Source organism: Vicugna pacos, chromosome 26 (genome assembly GCF_048564905.1).
Source record: "Vicugna pacos chromosome 26, VicPac4, whole genome shotgun sequence".
In the NCBI taxonomy this organism is placed as follows: Eukaryota; Metazoa; Chordata; class Mammalia; order Artiodactyla; family Camelidae; genus Vicugna; species Vicugna pacos.
Genome location: NC_133012.1, coordinates 28,777,986 through 28,797,645, shown reverse-complemented (window position 1 = coordinate 28,797,645; position 19,660 = coordinate 28,777,986). Strand labels below are relative to the sequence as shown.

At 60.5% G+C, this 19,660-nt stretch overlaps 1 protein-coding gene across 6 annotated transcripts in view; it reads left to right on the top strand.

The window, feature by feature from the left end:
• The window catches only part of ARHGEF10 (Rho guanine nucleotide exchange factor 10), a 71,735-nt gene that overhangs the window by 44,972 nt on the left and 7,103 nt on the right, over nucleotides 1–19,660 (top strand). For 3 of the 6 annotated variants that reach the window (XM_072950569.1, XM_072950567.1, XM_072950566.1), the window contains 10 exons: nucleotides 382–563; nucleotides 4,802–4,917; nucleotides 5,315–5,442; nucleotides 5,581–5,681; nucleotides 7,004–7,125; nucleotides 7,926–8,012; nucleotides 8,838–9,061; nucleotides 9,658–9,815; nucleotides 12,148–12,290; nucleotides 16,878–17,052. In XM_072950569.1, coding sequence (XP_072806670.1) covers nucleotides 382–563; nucleotides 4,802–4,917; nucleotides 5,315–5,442; nucleotides 5,581–5,681; nucleotides 7,004–7,125; nucleotides 7,926–8,012; nucleotides 8,838–9,061; nucleotides 9,658–9,815; nucleotides 12,148–12,290; nucleotides 16,878–17,052 — 1,436 coding nt within the window. Of the gene's footprint in view, nucleotides 1–381; nucleotides 564–4,768; nucleotides 4,918–5,314; nucleotides 5,443–5,580; nucleotides 5,682–7,003; nucleotides 7,126–7,925; nucleotides 8,013–8,837; nucleotides 9,062–9,657; nucleotides 9,816–12,147; nucleotides 12,291–16,877; nucleotides 17,053–19,660 lie in introns of all 6 variants that reach the window. The other 3 variants (XM_072950568.1, XM_072950565.1, XM_072950564.1) reach the window with 1 other exon arrangement.

The following is a 19,660-nucleotide window of genomic DNA, read 5'->3' as shown; positions in this document are numbered from 1 at the left end:
CGTCTGAGTCTCCAGGTCACTGCGGGTGGAGGCTGGGACGTGTGTCTGTGTTTTCTCTTTAAACAAAGGCTGATGTTGGAGCTGGAAACTCAGCTGAATTTCCCTGTGGCCCCACTCCATCCTCTGCGGTTCCTGATTTTATCACCATCCAAATTCTTTCTCATTAGTTGCTTCCCTGTAAATGCATTTCTGATGATTTTTTTCTTAATAAACTTGGGTGTGTTTGTGGTCTGGGAAAACCCTTTGTGGAACCCAGTGGTCACTCCGGTGAGAGGGTCAGGACTACGATCGCACAGCCCAAGCGTTTCTTGCTCGAGTGGGGAGAAAAGTGCAGTGACGCTCGTGCGACAGTTGGTAAGCGGAGGGTTTTGGTCGTTGCAGCACCTCGCACGACAGCAGCGCGCTGACGTCCACCAGCCAGCGGTACCTGCTGAAGTGGAGCGTCCCTCTTGGGCACGTGGAAGTCGTAGAATATGGTGGCAGCGACGGTGCCGGGGAGAGCAGCCGGTGTCCCCTGGTGCACGTGCCCGAGAGCCTGGCAGTGGTGGCCAGCACCAAGCCAAGTAAGCGACCCCTCCGTGCACGTGCTCGCAGGGCTGGGACCGGTGTAGCTCCGGCGTCGGGACCCCTCCCTCAGCCTCTGGCGGCACCGAGGGGGAGAGCTGTGGGGTGACGCGGTCCCTGGAGCCTGTTCACCGGGGTCTGGCTGTGGATGCAAGCACCCCTGTCGCCCTGTCGCTGTCTTCTGAGCCCATCCCCCGGGTGTCGTGTGCATCCTGGGTTTACTGCAGGGCCCGGCCCTGGGCTGCGTTTCCCGTCAGCGGCCGGGGCGTAGATATGTCTTTAAAATGCCTTCTAGATTGAACAGGTTTTTTAACAAAGTAGAGCTTGCTAGTTGTGTGCCTGCCGGACGATGGGCGCAGGGCAGGCTCTCCTGGGCTGCTGCCGGCTCTGGAGTGAGGCTCGGAGGCCGTCCAGCGCTCAGAGATGCCGGGAGGCGCAGCCGCTCCGCCCCTGGGGCTGCACCAGCTCCGTCCAGGTTTGTCCAGGAGAGAGGGACCGTCTTGCTGGGGCAGTGAGCCGTCTGTGTGGCCTGAGCCCGTCGTGGTGACCCCAGCGCCGCCCGAGCCCCGGGTGCCTCGGGTGGGTTTGTGCACATGAGACCCGGCCGGGCCGGAGTCCCGGGAGCCCCAGTTCGGCTGGGCGTCCCCGGCGTCCCAGGGCTTTTGTGGAACAGATTTGCCCCCCCACCACCGTTGCCGTCGCTGCCTTGGCTTCCCGTGCTCCCCCTGCTTGTCGTCCCTAAATTATTTTGAGAAGCTAAGTTCAAGTCCCTCGTTCCTGGGCGATGGTCACGCGACTCTCCAGCCTGAGGGACTCTCCTCCGACACGCAGAGCTGGAGGGCCTGGCCTGTGTTCAGGGATGAAGGCGCATGGCAGCCGCGTGGGGCCTGCGTCCCGGGGAGCAGCAGGTGGGCTGCACTCTGCTTCGCCCCTCGGCGCCCTCGACCTGACCTGGGGTCGCGTTAGACCCTCCCTCCAGGGTGGGGCCTCGGAGTGGGTCCTCGGGTTAGTTTACGCTTCCCGGCCCCCTGGCCTCGTTTTGCAAAGTTCTGTGCGTTTTTCTGGGGGGGGGGGTGATAGAGGTTTCACTGACTCCTCGAGTCGGGGCCGGCGTGGGGAGGGCGGACCCGGACCCTCCGTTGCTGATCTTGCTGACGTTTCTGTATCTAATCACGAAATCGAACACTAAGTACATACAGTTCATAACCGTTGATTCTGCCTCAATTTAAAAAAGTCTTTGATTTTTAAGATATCAGACTTCCCTGAGTTAAAACGGAAGTTGTGGAAAGGAGCGTTTAGCCCAGGGCCAGAGGTGCTGGGCGGGGAAGGCCTGCCCTTCTCGTCCTGCCCGGATTGTTCCTTGGCCGCAGCCCTGATCCCGCCCACCGCCCCGGGACTGCTCACTCTTGTCCAGCTGGATTCCGTCCGCGGCGTCCCCCCTTCCCCGCCCTCCTCCCTCCTGCCCAGAGACCCCGGCTCTGAAATCTCCTGCCACCCAGGTCGCGGGTGTGACGGAGGGGCCTGGCCACGCAGGGCAGCACGTCGTGCCCGCCCGGGGTCCTGCATCCACGCCCCTGGGAGTCTCTGGGCTGAGTTGCTGTTGCCTTGGCCACAGCGATCCGCTTAGCTTTCAACCCTGGATTTTTAGGCCAGTTGCCGGGTTTCCGTGGAGACAGCGGGGGTGTGTGAGAAGCCTGCCGCCCCCGACCCGGGTGCTGGGCCTGGAGACCAGACGGCGGGGAAGCCAACTGACAGGAACCCTGATTTGTTTGTTGTTTCTGTAAGTTTAGCCAGAAAAAAAGATTCCACCCCCAGCCGAAGGCAGCCTCTGCGGAAGCAGTGCCTGCTCTGTGCTCCGCCCCGGTGAGTGGAGCGGGCCCTCTGGTGCTGGTGTGCGTCTGTGATCACCGCGCCGCGCCGTTCGCTGCTGTGTCCCCGCTGTGCCCTTCTGCCGAGCGTCCCTGGGGCTCCCCCAGTGTGGCCCTCGTCAGGTTTTCAGATGTGGGGTGAAGACTGAGAAACCCCCTTCAGCCCCATAAAGGAGGGTTCCCTGGTGCCCTGGGAACAGTCCTCCCTCTTGTGATGGGGCGATGGGGGCAGGGCTGCCGGACCCTCGTGTGGCAGCCGGGAGCGGCCCCACGCCGCAGTCCTGATGCCGCCGTGCGTTCCCCGCCATTCTCTCTGTCTCTGGAGCCTGCCTCGGGTCCCAGGCTGCCCAGCAGCCCGAGTCCTCTCTGCTCTGACCAGCGTGACTTCCCTCCATCACGCCGGGCCCTCGTCCTGCCCGGTTCCCACCCACCCTCCCCCTGCTGAGACAGGTTGGGCCGGCAGGTGCTGGTCCGGGTCGTCCCAGCTGCCTGGCTGGCGGGCAGCATCCGTCCTGGTGACCAGGCGCCCCTCTTGTCCTCGTGCCGAGGACCGTCCGCACCACCTCCCGCGGCCCCCACCAGCTGGAAGGCTCGAGAGGAGCCCCTCTTTTCTTTCTTCCCGGTTCTGCCGCCCCTGGGTGAGCTTCCTGCCTCTCCTCCTCCCGGCAGAGAGCAGGTGCCCATTCACTTTAGAGCCTCTTGGTCACAGAAGCAGAAGTCGGATTCTGAACTGGTTCCCAGTCTCTGAGCCGTTCTCCAGGTTGGGATGGTCTCAGAGGGCTTGCCAGTGACTCCACTGGTCGGGCGCGTGTTAACCTGACGAGCCTTTAAATTCACCGCGTGTCCACTTCACTCCTGGAAACGCTCCAGCAGCTTCAGAACTTTGTGTGCTGCCCTTTTGCTGATTCCCCCTGAAGCGTAGCTCATTCGGTGGAGACCAGAACGGCTGGGAATCCATTAATGGGTAACTCTTCAGTGAAGGCGGGCAGGCTGCCGAGGGCCTGGCTGGTTTGGGTGACGCCGTGGGAGTGCGTGGCCTTTGTGGGACCCCCCACATGGGGCAGCCACCTGTCGAGGGCCACATGTATCTGAGATTTAGGGAGCCCCCAGTGTCCCCCAGGTTTAACCATCACCCACCTTGCCACTCCTCCGAGAAAGCACGTTCTTACTGAACTCAGGAGGGTGGGTTGTAGGGGGGTGTCTTAATGGAAAAAAGATACAAATAGGACCTGCTGGCCGGGCTGCAGTGTTCCACGTGCAGGGGCAGGGCCCTGGGGGCGCGGCAGGTGTTGGAGTGAACAGACCCTCGTCTGAGTGTGGACCCTTAAGACAAGTTACACAAGTTTCTGTAACACACGTGGCATTTACCTTAGCTCACAGAGTTCTTTTCTGTGGCTCCGCTGGACACTGCCGTGAGGTGGCAGGACAGTGCCGGCCACACTGTCCCTGTTGACAGACTAGGCGACAGAGATGGGAGAGGTTTTGGGGTGTCCTTTCGGTGCTCCCAGGGGCTTCCTGGGTCCCGGAGGTGGATCCGGCCGGGGAGGTAGAGCATCGCCACTGGTCCTCCCCAGCGTGACTCCCGGCGTGGGCTTCTGTCTCCGAGGCTCTTGCTTAGGTGGAAAAGCGTCTTCTCTCCTAGGGCCTTAGGGTGGCTGGGTTGGCAGAGGAGGAAGGGTGTGCGTTCCACCATCAAGCACAGATGTCGGACTCTTGGTGCTCTCAGTTGAGGATCAGCTGCCAGTGTCCCTTCTGTCTGGTTCACGCGGAATCTCAGGGATGGACCGCGAGACGGGGTGCAGACCGTGCCGGGCTTTGCTTATGGTTCACAGCTGAAGGGGTGTAACTGTTTGGATCCAAGTTAGATACTTGTCCTCCAAAACCAAGGGATTTCTTCTAACAAAGGGCACATTAGTTAGTTAGACGAGCAAATATAAGTACACTGTTTATGTGTTAAAAATTGGTGTGGGCACCATGTGAGCACTTTTATACAGCACCCTGAAGACGGCAAAACTGGAACATGATGGCCAGCAGACAGGTGGTGTGGGGCGGGTGGGGCCGGGGTCTCTCCGGGCCTCTCGTGAGCCTCCCGTCCCCGCGGCCGTGATGGTTCCGTGGTTCTTTGAGGTTTTAACATCCCGGACCTGGGAAACGGTGCCTACGAGGGAGGCCTGTGCTACTGCGGCTTCTCTGCAAGTCCAACATTATTCCAAAATAAAAAGTCAGAGAAGGAAAAGCATCTCATTATCTGAAAACACCGACTCTTTAAAAATGCTGGACGAGCTAGACTGTGTTTCCGTGTTTCCTTCCTCGAGCGCCAGCGTGAACAGCTGTAGGTCTGTGCTGTTTTCTGTCGTCTTGTTTTGCAGACAGGGTTTACATGGGGCCAGGACAGCTGTATCAGGATCTACAGATCTTGCTGCATGACTTAAATGTCATTGGTCAGATCACTCAACTGATTGGAAACCTCAAAGGGAACTATCAGGTAATAGTCGAAGCCATCGGATTTAAAGTCCTCCTTTTATTTCTGAATCAGTGTCGGCATGAGAGCGCGTCTCCCAGTTCTGTTAGAAGCGAGAACTGACCTTAATGGTCAGAACTGATCTGATCGTCTGTTTTCTCCCGTTTTGGAGAAGGCGAAGCTCTTCCAGCGTAACTTCCCTTCGTTCTGGGGCAGACTCGCGTGTCAGTGCTCTCTGAGGGTGGTCCCAGCCAAACCACCGCGTGACCCCACTCCCAAAGGGGGGTCTTTGTCGCCGTCAGATGAGTGTTGCTGGTCCCCCTGAGGTTTTCACGTGACGGCCTCGGTTTTCTCCTCCCCAGGATGGATGACCGAAACGTCCATCGGCCCCTCTCAGTGTGCCTGTGCGTTTCCTTCGTAGAACTTGAACCAGTCAGTGGCCCACGACTGGACCTCGGGGTTACAGAGACTCGTCTTGAAGAAGGAAGAGGAGATCAGGGCGGCCGACTGCTGCCGGATTCAGCTGCAGCTCCCGGGGAAGCAGGACAAGTCAGTGGGGACCCGGGCAGGGCACCCTCTCCACCGGGGCCGAGGACGTGGCTCTCGCCTCGCGTGTCTCCGTGGTGGGGGCTCCGTCCCACGGGGAGACACGTAGCGTTCCCAGGGTGAAGGCTCCCCTCTCGGCAGGTCCGGCCGGCCCACCTTCTTCACCGCCGTGTTCAACACCTTCACCCCTGCCATCAAGGAGTCTTGGACCCACAACCTGCAGATGGCCAAGCTCGCGCTCGGTAAGAGCCCGCTGATTTCAGCTGGCTAGGCCAGTCCCTGCCCTGTGGTGAAGTGTGCACCCAGGAGGGCAGGGTCACGGCTGAGAAGTTGGCTTGGCGGACGGTTCAGCCGGTCACCTGAAAGGCTCTTTCCAGGCAGGAAAAGTTAAAAAAAACCCAGCATAAGTGATTTTTTTAAGACATTTATATTATAATTTAAGTGTTGTAGGAGAAAAAAAGCCTCATTTCCATTAGAAGGCCCTTTGAGTCTGTGGCCTGTGAGTCGGGGGTCCCAGCCCCAGGTCTGCCCCGCGGGGTGAGCAGGTGAGGGCTCCTCTCAGCCTTTTCCTTCCCTGCACCTGCGGGGGGGGTCAGACACAGGACTGGATGGCGTTGTCCCTAAAGACCCCCCCGCAAGCCCCCGGCAGGTTCTGTCAGAGACAAGAGTGACTCAGAGATGTTCTGGTCCCCGTCCCCGTGGCCTCACCCTCTGTGACCCGCGTACCAGACAGACGGGTGGGTGTGACGCACTGACCGCGCAGATGGGTGATATACGCACACAGGTCTGCTGTGCGAAGCACGGGGCTGTCCTGCGTCTGTGCGTAAACTCCTCATTCAGGTGCAAACACCCTGAAGTGTTAACTGGAAATAAGATGAAGAAGAGAAGTAGGCAGAGGGACGCCCACTGACCCCCCGGCAAGGGAGGTCAGTGAGAGAAGGCCTTTGTCATGGGGTCGGCTGTCTGGAGTGGCCCGAGCCCCAGGGAGCGGGCAGAGCGCGGCCCCTTTCTCTCTGCCCGCGTCAGCTGGTGGTTTATCAGGCCGGCTTCCAGGCGGCCTCGTGAGCGAGGAGATGGCCCAGTCTCTGCCGAGTGAGTGGAACGTGGCAATGAGCTCATTTCGTCTTCAGATGCTCACGTTCAGAGCGAGACTGGCGACCACTTAGCAGACCTGCTGCTTCCTTTCTGTGTACGTCTTATCCCGTGGCCTCGTGCCACTTAAAGCCTCCTCCTCAGTTCCTAGCGCCTGAGTCTTAACAGGTCAGTTTCTTGGAAGGAGAGGTAAGGGAGAACAGGTGGTCTGTGCAGTGATGGTTCCCAGGCTGCCGGTGGGCTGGGCCCCGAGGTGGGAGCCGGGCACGCCCGTGCTCAGATGCGGCCAGAGCGTCGCTGGGTAAACCAGCCAGAGAGCGGCCCCTCCTGTGAGAAAGGGCCGTTTCCCGAAGTAAAAGGCGCAGTTCTCCAGTCTCGCCAGAGTAGGGAGCAGACTCCCCCACCGCTCCGGGCGCCCCTGGAAGGTGCCAACCCCTCTGTTCCCTCCCCACCCCCGACCCCGCGGCCGCAGAGGAGGAGAACCACCTGGGCTGGCTCTGCGCGGAGGATGACGGGAACCAGATTAAGAAGGAGAGACACCCCCTCCTCGTGGGACACATGCCGGTGACGGTGGCCAAGCAGCAGGAGTTCAAGGTGACGGCGGGCGGGCCCAGGGCTGCATGTCCCGCGTGGGCAGTTACCAGCAGGGAAGGGGCTCGGCGCGGCCCTGGGCGCCGCCTCTCCAGGCGGCTCAGGGAGGGCCTGGTGGTTTGAGACCAAAGCCCACTTTCTGGAGCCACAGCTGGGCCCCCCCACCTGGCACTTGTGATCCAGGCCCACATGTCTCGGCCCCAGGGGCTCCCGGCCTCTCACTCGGGGATGCTCAGCCTCCCCGCGGGTCACCGCCGGCAGCCTCGTGGTCGCGTGAGGTGTGGTGCCTACTGTGCTGGAGCAGACCCCGTCTCGGGGGACGTTGCATCCCTGTTCCTCTGCTGTCGGTCCCAGCACTGCCGCTGGTGCCTGCAGGGGCTTCAGGACGTGGCTGTGTCTCCCTAAGAAGCACGACAGCCATGGCCATTTCTCACGTCTGGTCTCCGGCCGACACTCAGACCTGGAGCCCGCATGTCCCTGGGGCTCCCTCAGCTGAGGGGGACCCTCCCAGGGAGAGACGGGGCGCCCCCCGCGGAGTTGCGCGCCCCCCCCCCCCCCCGGCCCCGGACGGGCTCCCTGCCGCTTGCTCCCAGCGGGCGCTGGGGTCTGAAGCCACCGCAGAGGGAGCGCTTACCTCGGTGCTCGTGTCCAAAAAGCTCGTTTCTGGGACTCCACACACTGAGCTTTCCCCTGCCTTTGGAGTTGCTGTGGTTCGTGTCAGAACCCTGTCCATTTAAGACAGGCCTGCTTGCCTCCTCCGAGTCCCGCTTTAAACTCGGGCCTCTGATTTTACCCGCTTATAGATCGAATGTGCGGTTTATAACCCCGAGCCGTACCTTAATGACGAGGCCCGGCCAGACTCCTGTTCCACGGCTCACGGCTTCCTGTGGGTAAGATGCCTTTGTCTGTTTGAACGCACATCCGCGAAGAATCCGTAGTAATGGGATGGGAAGTTGCAGTTTGGAGCGGTTCAACAGGACGCTGTTAGGTGCCAGCGTGTCCACATTGTGCCCGCAAACTCAGAAGTCATGGAGCGGGAAGGGGAGCCCGTGCCTTCTCGAGCAGATGGAGAATGCCAAGGGGTCAGAATGTCCGTCCCTTTTGTTTTCCGTCCAGAACGTTGCCAGATTAAATTCAGTCCAAAGACAGCTAGCTCAAGTGCCAGCATCACTGACGTGCTTTGTCGGTTTGGGCGGTGACGCTGCGTGGGCAGGGATCTGCAAGGAAGGCGTGGCTCGCAGGCGGAGCCAGCCCGGGGTCCGTCTGGCGCTGGAGCAGCCGCCCTCCCGCTGCGCGAGGTGCCGAGGGTGCACCCTGCCCTCGGCTCTCTTTCTGGGGACCTGTCTTCTCACGTGAGGCCTGTTACGCAATAAGTGTTACAGTGTAAACGTTGGCATCAGTCTGCTTTTTCAGACTTCGAACTGTGTGTGGATCAGCCTTGACCACCGTGTGGTGCTGGGTGCGCGACTTTTAAAAGGTGAAGATGTGCCTTTGAAAAAACAAAACCTGCATCTGTGTTATTAAAATTGAAAGGAAAAGGAGTTTAATTAGCGTGCTGCAGGGGGAACGAGGTCTGTTTGCAGACTGTTTAGACGTCACCTGGTTCTCGTGAGCGCAGTGGGTCCACATGGGCGCCGACTGTCTCCGAGGCCGTGGGTGGGGTCCTGGTGGCCCTGGAGCGCCCTCATTCACAGCCCCCCCGTCCCCCCATTCAGATCGGAAGCTGTGCCGCTCAGATGGGCCAGATCGCCATCGTCTCCTTTCAAAGTCCCGGCCCCAAAGTCATCGAGTGCTTCAACGTCGAGTCCCGCATCCTGTGCATGGCGTACGTGCCCGCGGAGGAGAAGCCCCGGGGGCCCGGCGTCCGCCCGGAGCCCGAGGCTACGGCAGGGCACGCACTGGGCGTCCCCACCGTCTGCTTAGGGACGGAGGAGGGGAGGTGAGCCTGTTCGCTGTGTCACACGGGCCTCTGGGCTTCGTCAGCGGCAGGGCGGTGGGGCCCTGGTGGACAGTCCCCGTGGCCCTCTGCTGGGAGGGACCTGATGCAAGTGGACGTGGGCGGGTCTCGCACTTGGAAGCGGCCAGTGACTGAGGCCGTGGATGTCACCCTAGGAAACCCCAGGGAGAAACGGTGACTCTTCGCAGGGACTGTCTTAGGTGCACCTGCCGTTTGCACGGGCGTGCTTCATTCTTACTCGTGCTTTCCCTGTGCAGCACTGATACTTTGGAGTAAAGCAGGGCTGTGTTCTGTGTCCTCGTTGACCTGAATGTCCGCAGGGTTTAAAGGAAAGTTAAAACGATTTTTCTGATGCGAAATTCCAGGATCTGTAGGAAGAACTAAGATTGATTGATTGATTGATTTTTGAATAACTGGGAACTTGTCTCTTGAAAGGAAGGAGAGATCACTGTGGGAGTGGCCGAGATTCCGGAAGGAGTTGGGGGGACGGGGAGGCAGTGCTGGGCGTGGCCGTGGGACAGACGGCCTGGCTCCCCCCACCGTGAGCGGCCCGTGTCAGCTCCCCTTCTCTCGCGCAGCATCTCCGTCTATAAGAGCAGCCAGGGCTCCAAGAAGGTGCAGCTCCAGCATTTCTTCACCCCCGAGAAGTGCGCGGTCCTGAGCTTGGCCTGCTCGCCGCGCAGCCTGTACGCCGGCCTGGTCAGCGGGGCCGTGGCCGTCTACGCCAGAGCAGAAGGTGACCGTCCCGCGGGCGTGGCTGTCCTGGGAAGGGGGTCGCTCTGGGCTGAGTGTCGCGTCCCGTCGGCGTCTATCACCCCTTGTCCCCGCCACGTGGAGGGTGTGAGATAGGTCGGCGCCTGCGGAGCACGCGGGAGGTTGCTCGGAGTCTGCCCCTGCCGACACCCGTGTTCCCGGAGCAGAGGCTTCAGTCTGGACCTTCATCCGCCCTCGCTCAGGGCCCCCGGGGTTTCCCTTCCTGGATGGAGCGAGGTGAGGCTGTCACCGGTCTGCACAGCCCTGCTCCACGGGACCCCCAGGCTAGCGCCGGGTCGGCACCTCCGCAGGGAACCCTGACGGTCAGCTTGGTACCCGCAACCCCGGTCTGGTCACCTGTGGCCACAGATTTGAGCGAATCCTACTTGGCCCTGAGGGGTGCATGATAAACAGGCTAAGACTGGGCTGGGCCGGCTGGGAGGGAGGTGGGGTGCTCTGGGCCCTGGGAGCAGCGCCTGCAGGCGCTGGGGGTCCAGGTCTCAGCAGGAGGGCGGAGCCCTGGGGGATGAGCGCCCCCCGCCCCCCATGGGGAGTCCGCAGGCTGGGGCAGCCGCAGTCCCGGGACACGAGCGGCTGGAGGGCCGAGGCTGTTCCTCCTGAAGGCGGGTTGCGGGGTGAGGGGCACCTCAGGGCCTGATGACTCTGCGGAGCGCACGTCGTTCCTCCCCTGCTGGACGTGACATGTTGGAGTGAAGGCCACGCTTGTTCAGACTTAGGCGGATTGATCGTGGGATTCTGTCTGCTGCTCTTCCCTGCGGCTCTGCCCGGCCCTGGTGGCACCACATGCTCACTCGAGCTGCTGCTTCCGCTGCCCTGGCAGAGGGGAGTCTCAGGGGATTATCAGCTGCTTGAAGGTTTGCAGCTGCCGAAATTCCGATCTGGGCTGGCAAGCCCCCAGCTTGGTGTGGGTCCCCACGGTCGCTAGCTACCTCCCCCGTCACACCACGTAGTGACCTTGCTTTTCTGGTGTGAGGACGCTTTAAGATCCACTCTTCTAACAGCTCTCGACCGTGTGACACAGCGTCACTAACTGTGACCGGGACGCTGTGCGCCAGATCCCAGGACCTACTCACCTGACAACGGAGGTTTGTGCCCTTTGACGGACGCCTCCCCAGCCCCCACCCCAGGTCCCTGGAAAGCACCGCTCTGCGCTCTTGCCGAGTTCAGCCTTTGCAGATTCCGCATGTAGGTGAGAGCACACCGTCTGGCTCATTTCCTCAGCATCACAGCCTCAGGTCCCACTGGTGTCGTCACAGGCGGCAGGATTTCATTCTCGTCACAGCCGACACGCCATCGTGTGTCTACCTGTCACATTTTCTGTCACCGTTCATCCATCGACAGCTCAGGTCACGTGCGTGCTCGGCCATGTGAATGGTGCCGCCGTGAACGTGGGGCACAGATAGGCTTTCCAGTTAGTGTTTTCGTTTTCTTCACATAAATACCCAGAAGCAGGGTTGCTGGGTTACATGGTGGTTCTACTTTTAATTTTTTGAGGAGCCTCTGTACTGTTCTCCACAGTGGCTGCACCGATTTACATTCCCATCAGCCGTGCGCGGGGTCCCTTCCCTCCACGTCCGCACCACACTTGTTCTCTCCTGTCTCTGGCGGCGGCCGTTCTCACAGGTGTGACGCGACAGCTCACTGTCGGTTGGGTTTGCGTCCCCGGTGACTGTGACCATCTGTGGGCGTCTGTGCGTCTTGTGTGGAGACAAGTCTTCTTTGCTCTCGTTTTGTTGTTGAAGGCGGGAGGACTTGGCAGGCCAGAGGCCTGGGGAAAAGGGCCGCTTGCCAGCCACATTCTGATGCCAGTCTTTGACTTTTTAGGGAGTTGGCAATGTGGAATTCTGTGGGAAATTTCCAGACTTTAAAGTGGTGGCTCCAAGCATAATTAGCAGTTATGGGCCCAGCCGTGGTGTGGGCAGCCTGTTTGAGGACTCGGGCCTGCAGTGAAAACCTTTGAGGAAAGTGGCCATATCGCCCCCATTTTACAGATGAGGAAACGGAGACTAGGGTGAATAGTTTGCCCAGCACATGCACCAGGCGGCTGGGCTGGGACCAGAGCGGAGGCCTGCTGACTACGTACGGGAGCTCCATGCTCCGCCGCTTGGCCAGATCGCCCTGGGGAAGGGGGCTGATTCTTGGAGCTGTGGACACACCGCGAATCGGGCCCGCGTGTGAGAACATCACAGATGACTTTCGTTTGTCTGTCACTTAAGTGACCAGTGCTCCTGTTCCGGTCCCCGTGTGCGGATAACTGAATTTGAATGAAACTAAGAGAAGTGTTTTCTTTTCAGATGGATCCTGGAATTCAGAACCTCAGAAAGTGCTGAAGCTGGGTGTCCTACCGGTTCGAAGTCTCCTGATGACGGAAGACAGCCTGTGGGCCGCGTCCGGGGGCCAGGTGTTCATCATCAGTGCGGGGGCTCAGGCTGTGGAGGTGAGTCGCTCTGTGTGAGCACGGCGGGAGGGGAGGCACTTCAGAACTAGAGGTCGGGGGTGCCTCTCACACGTGGGAAGCTCAGGCGGCCTCTTGGCTGTGGCTCCAGCTTTATCCTGCTCAGCGTTCCTGAGGGAGGGATGTTTAAACGCAGGCAAAGCCGGGCTTCCAGGATGCAGACAGCAGAGTGGGGGCGGGCGTACCTGGAAGTGGCCATACGGAAGAACGTGATAGATTTAGTCAAGCTATAGAACACTTTCTTACATTGAATGTGTGTTGTTTGTATAGAAACTTTTATAAATGAGAAATTGGGAAAATATCGCTCCATCTACGATCGAGTGTGAATGTTCTTAATACAGAGAGAATTCTTACTGAGTTAAAAAAGACACCAAGCTGATAGAAAGTGTTCAAAGGACAGGAAGAGGCGTCTCAGAGACAAGGAAGCACAAGTAGGCTCGGCGTGTCCACGCCCAAGCGTCCTCGTGGTGTGTGTATAAATGTATGTGTTTGCAGAGCCGTGTGCACGTGTGTAACCGTGTCCATGCGTGTGCACCATGCACATGCACATTAGCATCCTTAGCAACCAGAAATGGCTGTTGAACAAGGACTGTCCACGGGTGGGCAGAGGGTAGGCCGTGCACGCCGTCCAGCGATGGTGCTTGGGGGCACATGACTGGGGAAGGGCCCTCAGCGCGGCGTCTCCAGACGGTGGCCCTGTGTCACCTGCTGTGGCTCCCCGTGCCCGCGATGCCGCAGCGACCTTGCTCTGCAGAGAAGCTCGTGGCCCGTCTCTCCCTAAGTGCTTGGGAGTCCCCACGAGAGCACCGGGGGCATCTGGTTCATCGTATGCCCGTCTGAAAGGAGACCCTCACCGTCCTTACTCTTGATCGTCTGCAACATCCAGTGGTCGTGACTGACGACGCACAGGTGGACGGAAGGGAAGGAAGAAAAGAGGAAGGCGGCCCTCGAGCCCCACCCCCGACGTCGGGGAGAAGCAGGACGAGGGGACGTCAGGGATCAGGTGTCAAAGGTGACCTGGTGGCGGAGCGTCTTCTGAGTCGATGAGTTGAATTCCTGACGTTCTGTAGAAAGACAGGAACGCAGGGCCCAGCGGACCAGGCCCGAGCCCACAGGCCCTGCTCTTCTCCAGAGACCTTTGGGGTCACACGACTTCTAGGTGGCAGGAGGCGTGGAGACACTGTTGCCCAAAAAGTCCCTTTTCAAACAGAAAACCGAGTCTGAGGCCGTGGGAGACCCTGCCTGCATCCCAGGGGTGGGCTATTGCCCGCGTCATCTGTCGCCCAGCAGAAACGGGTTGCGTGCTTGCCTGGGACAGGGGCTGCCCCGGGGAAGCCCCCCGGCCAGGCGGGGGCCGGGAGAGGCCCGGCCAGGGTCAGGACTGGCCCCGAAGCCTGTGGGCCTGGAAGCGTCACCACAGGTCTCAAGACAGCAGCCGCATAGCAGCAGAGCGGGTGTGGGGCACCTGTCGGACGTCCACGAAGCCGGCCCCGTCGGGGTGAGGAGGGGCTTACCAGGGGGAGACGCACAGCATCTCGGAGAAGAGGAGTGGCGTGTGTCAGGACGGGAGAAAGTTCCTTGAGGGGCTTTGCCTGGAAACGGGGTGAGTCCGCGCATGGTGGGTCGGAGGGACCTGAGACTGTGTTCAGAGGAGCTTGGGGTTCCTGTCCTCAGATCCCTGGGTTTCAGGCTCTGTTCCTTTAAGCGCTCGGGGTGGTCGGTGGGCCGCCTCCCCGTCCAAAGCGGGGCCCGTCCAGGCAGCGGGCGAGGCCTGCGACTGCAACCTTGGAGGCAGCTGGTTTGGCTCCGTCTTGGAGCTGATTTGTGTGTGAGTCCCTTCTGGACACCAGCGCGCAGGTGCGGCCGTGAGCCGTTGAGGGGGAGATATGGAACAGGTGTGACGAAGCTTTTACCCTCTCCGCCCAGGTCACCGTCCTCCACCCCAGGCAGCTGTGCAGGGGGCGGGTACCGCTTGGTCCTGAACTGACCTGCGGAACCAGCCGTGATGCAGGCTGTGCTGACACTTCCCCCCAGAGACACGGGATCGCAGGCCGAGTGTCACATGTCACGCGTTAACTCAGGCTGCAAGATCAGTACACGGAAATCAAGCTGATTTCTGCACGTTAGCAGCAAACAATCTGAAAAAGAGATTTTTTAAAAATTCGTTTACAATGACATCAAAAAGAGCAAAATAGAAATAAATTTAACAACAGAAGTGTACAATGTATACGCTGAAAACTACAAAGCGTAACTGAAGGCAATCAGGAGGACCCAGATAAATGGCAAGGCAGCCCACGTGCGTGGCTTGGAAGACGCAGTATCATTAACACGGAAATCGTCCCCAGGTTGATCTGCAGACTCAGCACAACCCTGTCCAAGTCCCAGCTGCCTGCTTTTCTTTTTCTTTTAAACAAAACTTGACAAGCAGATCCTAAAATTTATATGGAAACCCCAGGGACCCCCAGTGGCCAAAACAATCTTGGAAAAGTACAAAGCTGGAGGCTTTGTACCCACGCTTCCCAGGTTCACATTTACTACACAGCACAGTGACCAAGTCAGCGAGGCCCAGGGACAGACATCCGGTCAGTGGAACGGAGCAGAGTCCACAAATAAAATCGCCTGTCTGGGGTCAGCTGGTTTTCAGCAGACGTGCCAGAGCAGTTCACTGGAGAAAGAGTCACCTTTTCAGCAAGTGGCCCTGGGACAGCCGGACGTCCACGCGCAGAAGAATGAGGGTGGACCCTGACCTAGCACCACAGACGAAAGCAAGGGGAAAAATGGATTAAAGCCCAGTGTGGAGCTAAGCCTGTAGACACCGTAGGGAAGAACGCAGGAGCAGATCTTTGTGGCCTTGGACCAGGCGGTGGTTTCTCAGGTGTGACTCCTGAGGCACAGGAAACCGAGGGAAAAATAGATGCATTTGACTTTATGAAAATCAGAACCTTATGGGCCTCGAAGGAAACTGTCAGGAAAGTGCAAAGACAAGCCCAGGAGGGAGAGGATGTTTACGAGCCGTGTGTCTGCCAAGAACGCGTAGCAAGCAGCTTGTGTAACGTAGCGCTCAGTGTCCGGTTAAAGCTGGACGAGGGATCTGGAGAGACGCTTCTACAGAGAAGACACACAGCTGGCCGCTGCCTGCGTGGAAGGGTTTGCGGCGGCGGCGTCCCCAGGGGAGTGCAGATCAAACCGGCCTTGAAACGCCACCTCGCTCACCTGCACTAGGATGGCAGCGGCGAGAAGGACGTGAGCCGCACCAGAGGGGACACTGGGGGACGCGGGGGATGCAAGCCTCGCTCGCTGCTGGTGGGAACGTGAAATGTGGCAGCTGCTGGAAACCTGTGTGTCCCTCAGAAAGCGAACCACGGGATCACCACGTGGCCCAGCATTTCCAGCCATCAGCGCACACTCAAGAGGACGGATGTAGGCGTTCACACAGAGGCTGGTCCGAGAGTTTGCAGCAGCTTTATTTACACGGGACATGTTGTATATACGTGCGACAGAAGGGACGGGAGCAACCCGGTGTCTGTCAGCTGGCGCCTCCTCACAGGGGGCCCGTTCATCATGAAAGGAGAGACGCGTCGGCACGGGGATCGTGTGGATGAGCCGGGAACGCCTGTGCTGCGTGGGCGAGGCCAGACCCCGATGCCGCCCGGCACCCCGTGCTGCTCCCCGGCTCTGCAGCCCCTGAGCGTGGGCCCAGGATGCCCGCCTGTCCCCGTGCAGTCTTCCATTGAGACAAGGTGGTACCCTTGGGCGGGGAGCCTCCCGTCCGACTGAAGTTGGAGATTCACGTCCATTCCTCAGTCCAGCTCATCGAGTGCCGCGTGGTCTGAGGTACAACGTGGAGGTTTGACTACGCGGCCCCTCTCCGTGCAGTGGGCGAGCAGGACGGTAACCTGGCCACCGAGCAGCACAAGGGCACGGTGTCCCCCATTTGCGGCCCCAGGACAGATTCGCAGGCGTAGGGCCCTGGGCTGCATCGTTCCAAGCGAGGGAGTTGGCGGGCCTGTCACCTGCTGTGGCTGAGGGGACTTCTCTGAGGACGCTGTTTGCTCTCACCCCCTCGTCCCACCTCCACTTCCCCAGAGGCACAGGCTGTCCATCGTCCGTCGTGGGGACACGTTGCCAGAGCTCCTTCCCGTGGGTCCCCTAGAGCCGGGCTGTCAGGCTAGAGGTGGAGACGTGGGGGCAGAGCTCAGCCCGGAGGCTCGGGAAGGACCTGGACAGATGGAGACGCAGCAGGCCCCCCAGGGCCGGGCAGGGGCCGAGCAGCTTGGACCCGAGGGGGGGGGGTGTGAGCCCCCTGGGGACGCCGCCTCTACTGGTCCCGCCTGCGGGCAAGTGTGGGAGGGGCCGGTGGGTCCACACGGGTCCTGTCATCAGTGCGGGTGGGGTTGGGGTGACAGTGCCTTTGCCGCAGGTGGTTGAAGTCGGCTGAGGACCAGGGCGCCAGCCGGGCGCCTTGCAGTGGGACGACGGCGCTCCCCATCTGAGCCGCCGTCCACAGGGCGGGCCGTGGGCAGCACTGTGAGGGTGCAGCCCTGAGCCTGCCCTCCTCGGCCTCTGCAGGGTCAGCTTGAGGCCCACCAGGAGGAGGGCATGGTGGTCTCACACTTGGCCGTTGCCGGCGTGGGGATCTGGGTGGCCTTCACCTCGGGGTCCACCCTCCGCCTGTTCCACACAGAGACCCTCAAGCATCTCCAGGACATCAACATAGCCACCCCCGTCCACCACATGCTGCCAGGTAAGAGCGGAGCCGGCGGGTGGGGCGGGCCTGGCAGTCTCTGTCCTGTGTGTCCCCCCACCCCCGCCCTGGGAGAGGTGCTCAGGATGCCTCTGTGACTCCCACCTTTGCCTGGAGCCCAGCGAGAGTGCCGCCCAGTTTATAGATCGGAAGCTGAGACCACACAAGCCTTCCCATTGTTCTCAAGGCGCTGGGGCAGGAGTGGGGGTGGGGCAAGGACTGCAGTGGAAGAGCCGGGGGTCCTCAGGGTGGGGGTCACAGGGCAGCCTTGGCTGGGGTCCGCTGGCCCCGAGAGGGCAGGGTGTCCATCAGCGGGGGTGAAACCAACCAACGTGCAGAAGTGGGGGTGTGGGACCTGCAGAGCTAGTGTGTGCCTGTGCGTGCCTGGTGTGCATGAGCACGTGGCTGGTGTGCACACGCATGTGCTGGTTGTGTGTAAGCGTGCAGGTAGGTCTGTATAAGCAGGTAGCTGGCATTTGTGTGGTCACGTGGCTGGTGTGTGTAAGCGTGTGGCTGGTGTTGCCACTTGTGGACCCTCCGTGTTTGCCTGTGCATCCATTATGTACGAGTGTGTGGCTGGTGTTTCAGCGCGTGCCCGGCACACGTACGCTTTAGCTGGCGTGCGGACATGCAGGTCGCGTGCGGGAGCCTGACTGGCAGTGGCAGAAGCGGCTGGGAGGGTGAGCTGGCCCGGCTGAGGCGGGCTGGGAGTTAGGGGCAGGTGGGACACACTCTCGGCTCCCGCGGGAGGAGAGACAGATGAGACGCAGAGCACGGGGCTCCCACCCACCCACCGTGGACACCTTGCAGGAACCCCCCCTCCTGGGGTGCCCGTGTCCCCAGTTCCTGTTAAATCAAAACTCAGGGGTCACAGGTCACAGAGTTGCAACCCCACGACTGCTGTTGGCCCTGAGCCGCAGGATGGACTGATTTCCCTGTCTTTCCTTGACTCTTGCACTTCTGGTAACGACGCCCTTGATTCTTATCCCCCCGCGTGGCCTTTGACGTTCGGATGCGGTGCTTCTGGGCTCCTGCAGAACCGGGGACCGTACCGTCAGGCGGGGCACCTGCGGCCCCGGTGTCCCGAGAGCCCTCCTCCAGTCTGCGGTCGCCGTCACCCGCACGCTCCCCCTGCCCGTCCTGGGCCCCGCTGCCCCCTCGCTCACCCCGGGCCTGTCCTCGGGGCTCTTCCTCGGCAGCGTCCTGTCCACGGGGAGCGTGCTGCTTGTGTGGCGTGCTCCCCCGCACCTGCGTGCTGTGTGTGAGGTGGTTCCTAGCTCACTGTGCTGCGGTGCTTCGTGCTTTGTCTGCATCTCACACCTGCTCCCGGATGTGCGGCCCTGGGCCTGGTGGGCTGCGAGGGAGGTGGGCCCTTTAGAGCGGTGTTCAGGGACGCTCGGAGCGAGGGTCCTCTTGTGACACCTGGTGCTTGAGTCCCGTCCTCTGAAAGGTGTCTGAAATCCATCAGATTCTCATTGCGTTTTGTGAGCTGGAGACCAGGGAGGCTGAAGACCCACGTCTTTCCCCTCCTCCTTCCAGCCGTCTCACCCCCGAGCCAGTGTTTCACAGCGGGAAGCGCCATCGAGGTCTGCCTCGCCCTTAGGTGCTTGAGTGCGTGTGTGCGCACACCCATGTGAACACGTGGAATTGCGGTCGCTGGGCCACCGTCCTCCCGGACGGACGGACACACAGGGTAAAACCTCGTCTAGAACGTGCTCCTGGGTGGGGCTCGTTGCACACGTGTGACAGTGACCGTGAGGTGGTCCTCTCATGCACTCACTGGAGTATAAACTTCTCCAGCCAGAAAGAACAAAATTTGAAAGAAAAAAAAAGACTGTACTGTAAGTCACGGCTTTTTTATAGTTTAGCAAAACTGGTAAAATCTATCTAGTTCCCTGGAGGCGTGGGCTCAGTGCGCCTTCCCCGTGACTGTGACTGTGAGTGTGACGAGCTGGCCTCTCCCCTTCCGTTGGGGCTCAGTTCTCAACACCGCTAGCTTGAGGTCTTGGCGGAAACCGCAGCGGGCCGACACCACCCCGGGGGGGACGCACTTTGGGGGCCAGCTCGCAGGTTTCTGGGGGCGGCGGCCACGCCTCTCGGCTGCGGGGCTGCTCCGAGGGGCCGCGGCTCCGGCAGGTCACGAGAAGCTGGAGTGACGTCGGCGCAGCTGCTTCCTGCTGCGTCTGGGACGCTCCAGGGAGGATATTTGCATGTTCTAGGGCAGGGCCTCCCGCCAGAGTGGCCTTTCCACGTCCCCGCTGACTGAGCCCGCGGCCTGCCAGGGTGACGTAGCCCAGTGAACAGGCCAAGTGTTCATTTCAGAAAAATCAGTGTGACTCTTCTAAACGCCATCAACCACGTCGTAAGGGGATTCAGCAAATTAAACCAGACTCAGGACTGTTTATGAATTAGCGGACAAACTGAGGCCCAGGTTTCCTGTCCCTGGGCTCCTGGTGCCACCCCGGGCTGACCAGCAGCTGCTTGACCAGGAGCCGACGGTGCCCGCTGCCTCGGTTTCTGTGCTCGCGAGCTTGCGTCGCCGCAGCTGGTGGGCCGGCCCCTCCGGGTGTCTGTAACCCACTCAGACCCCGTGCAGCCGTCATCAGCA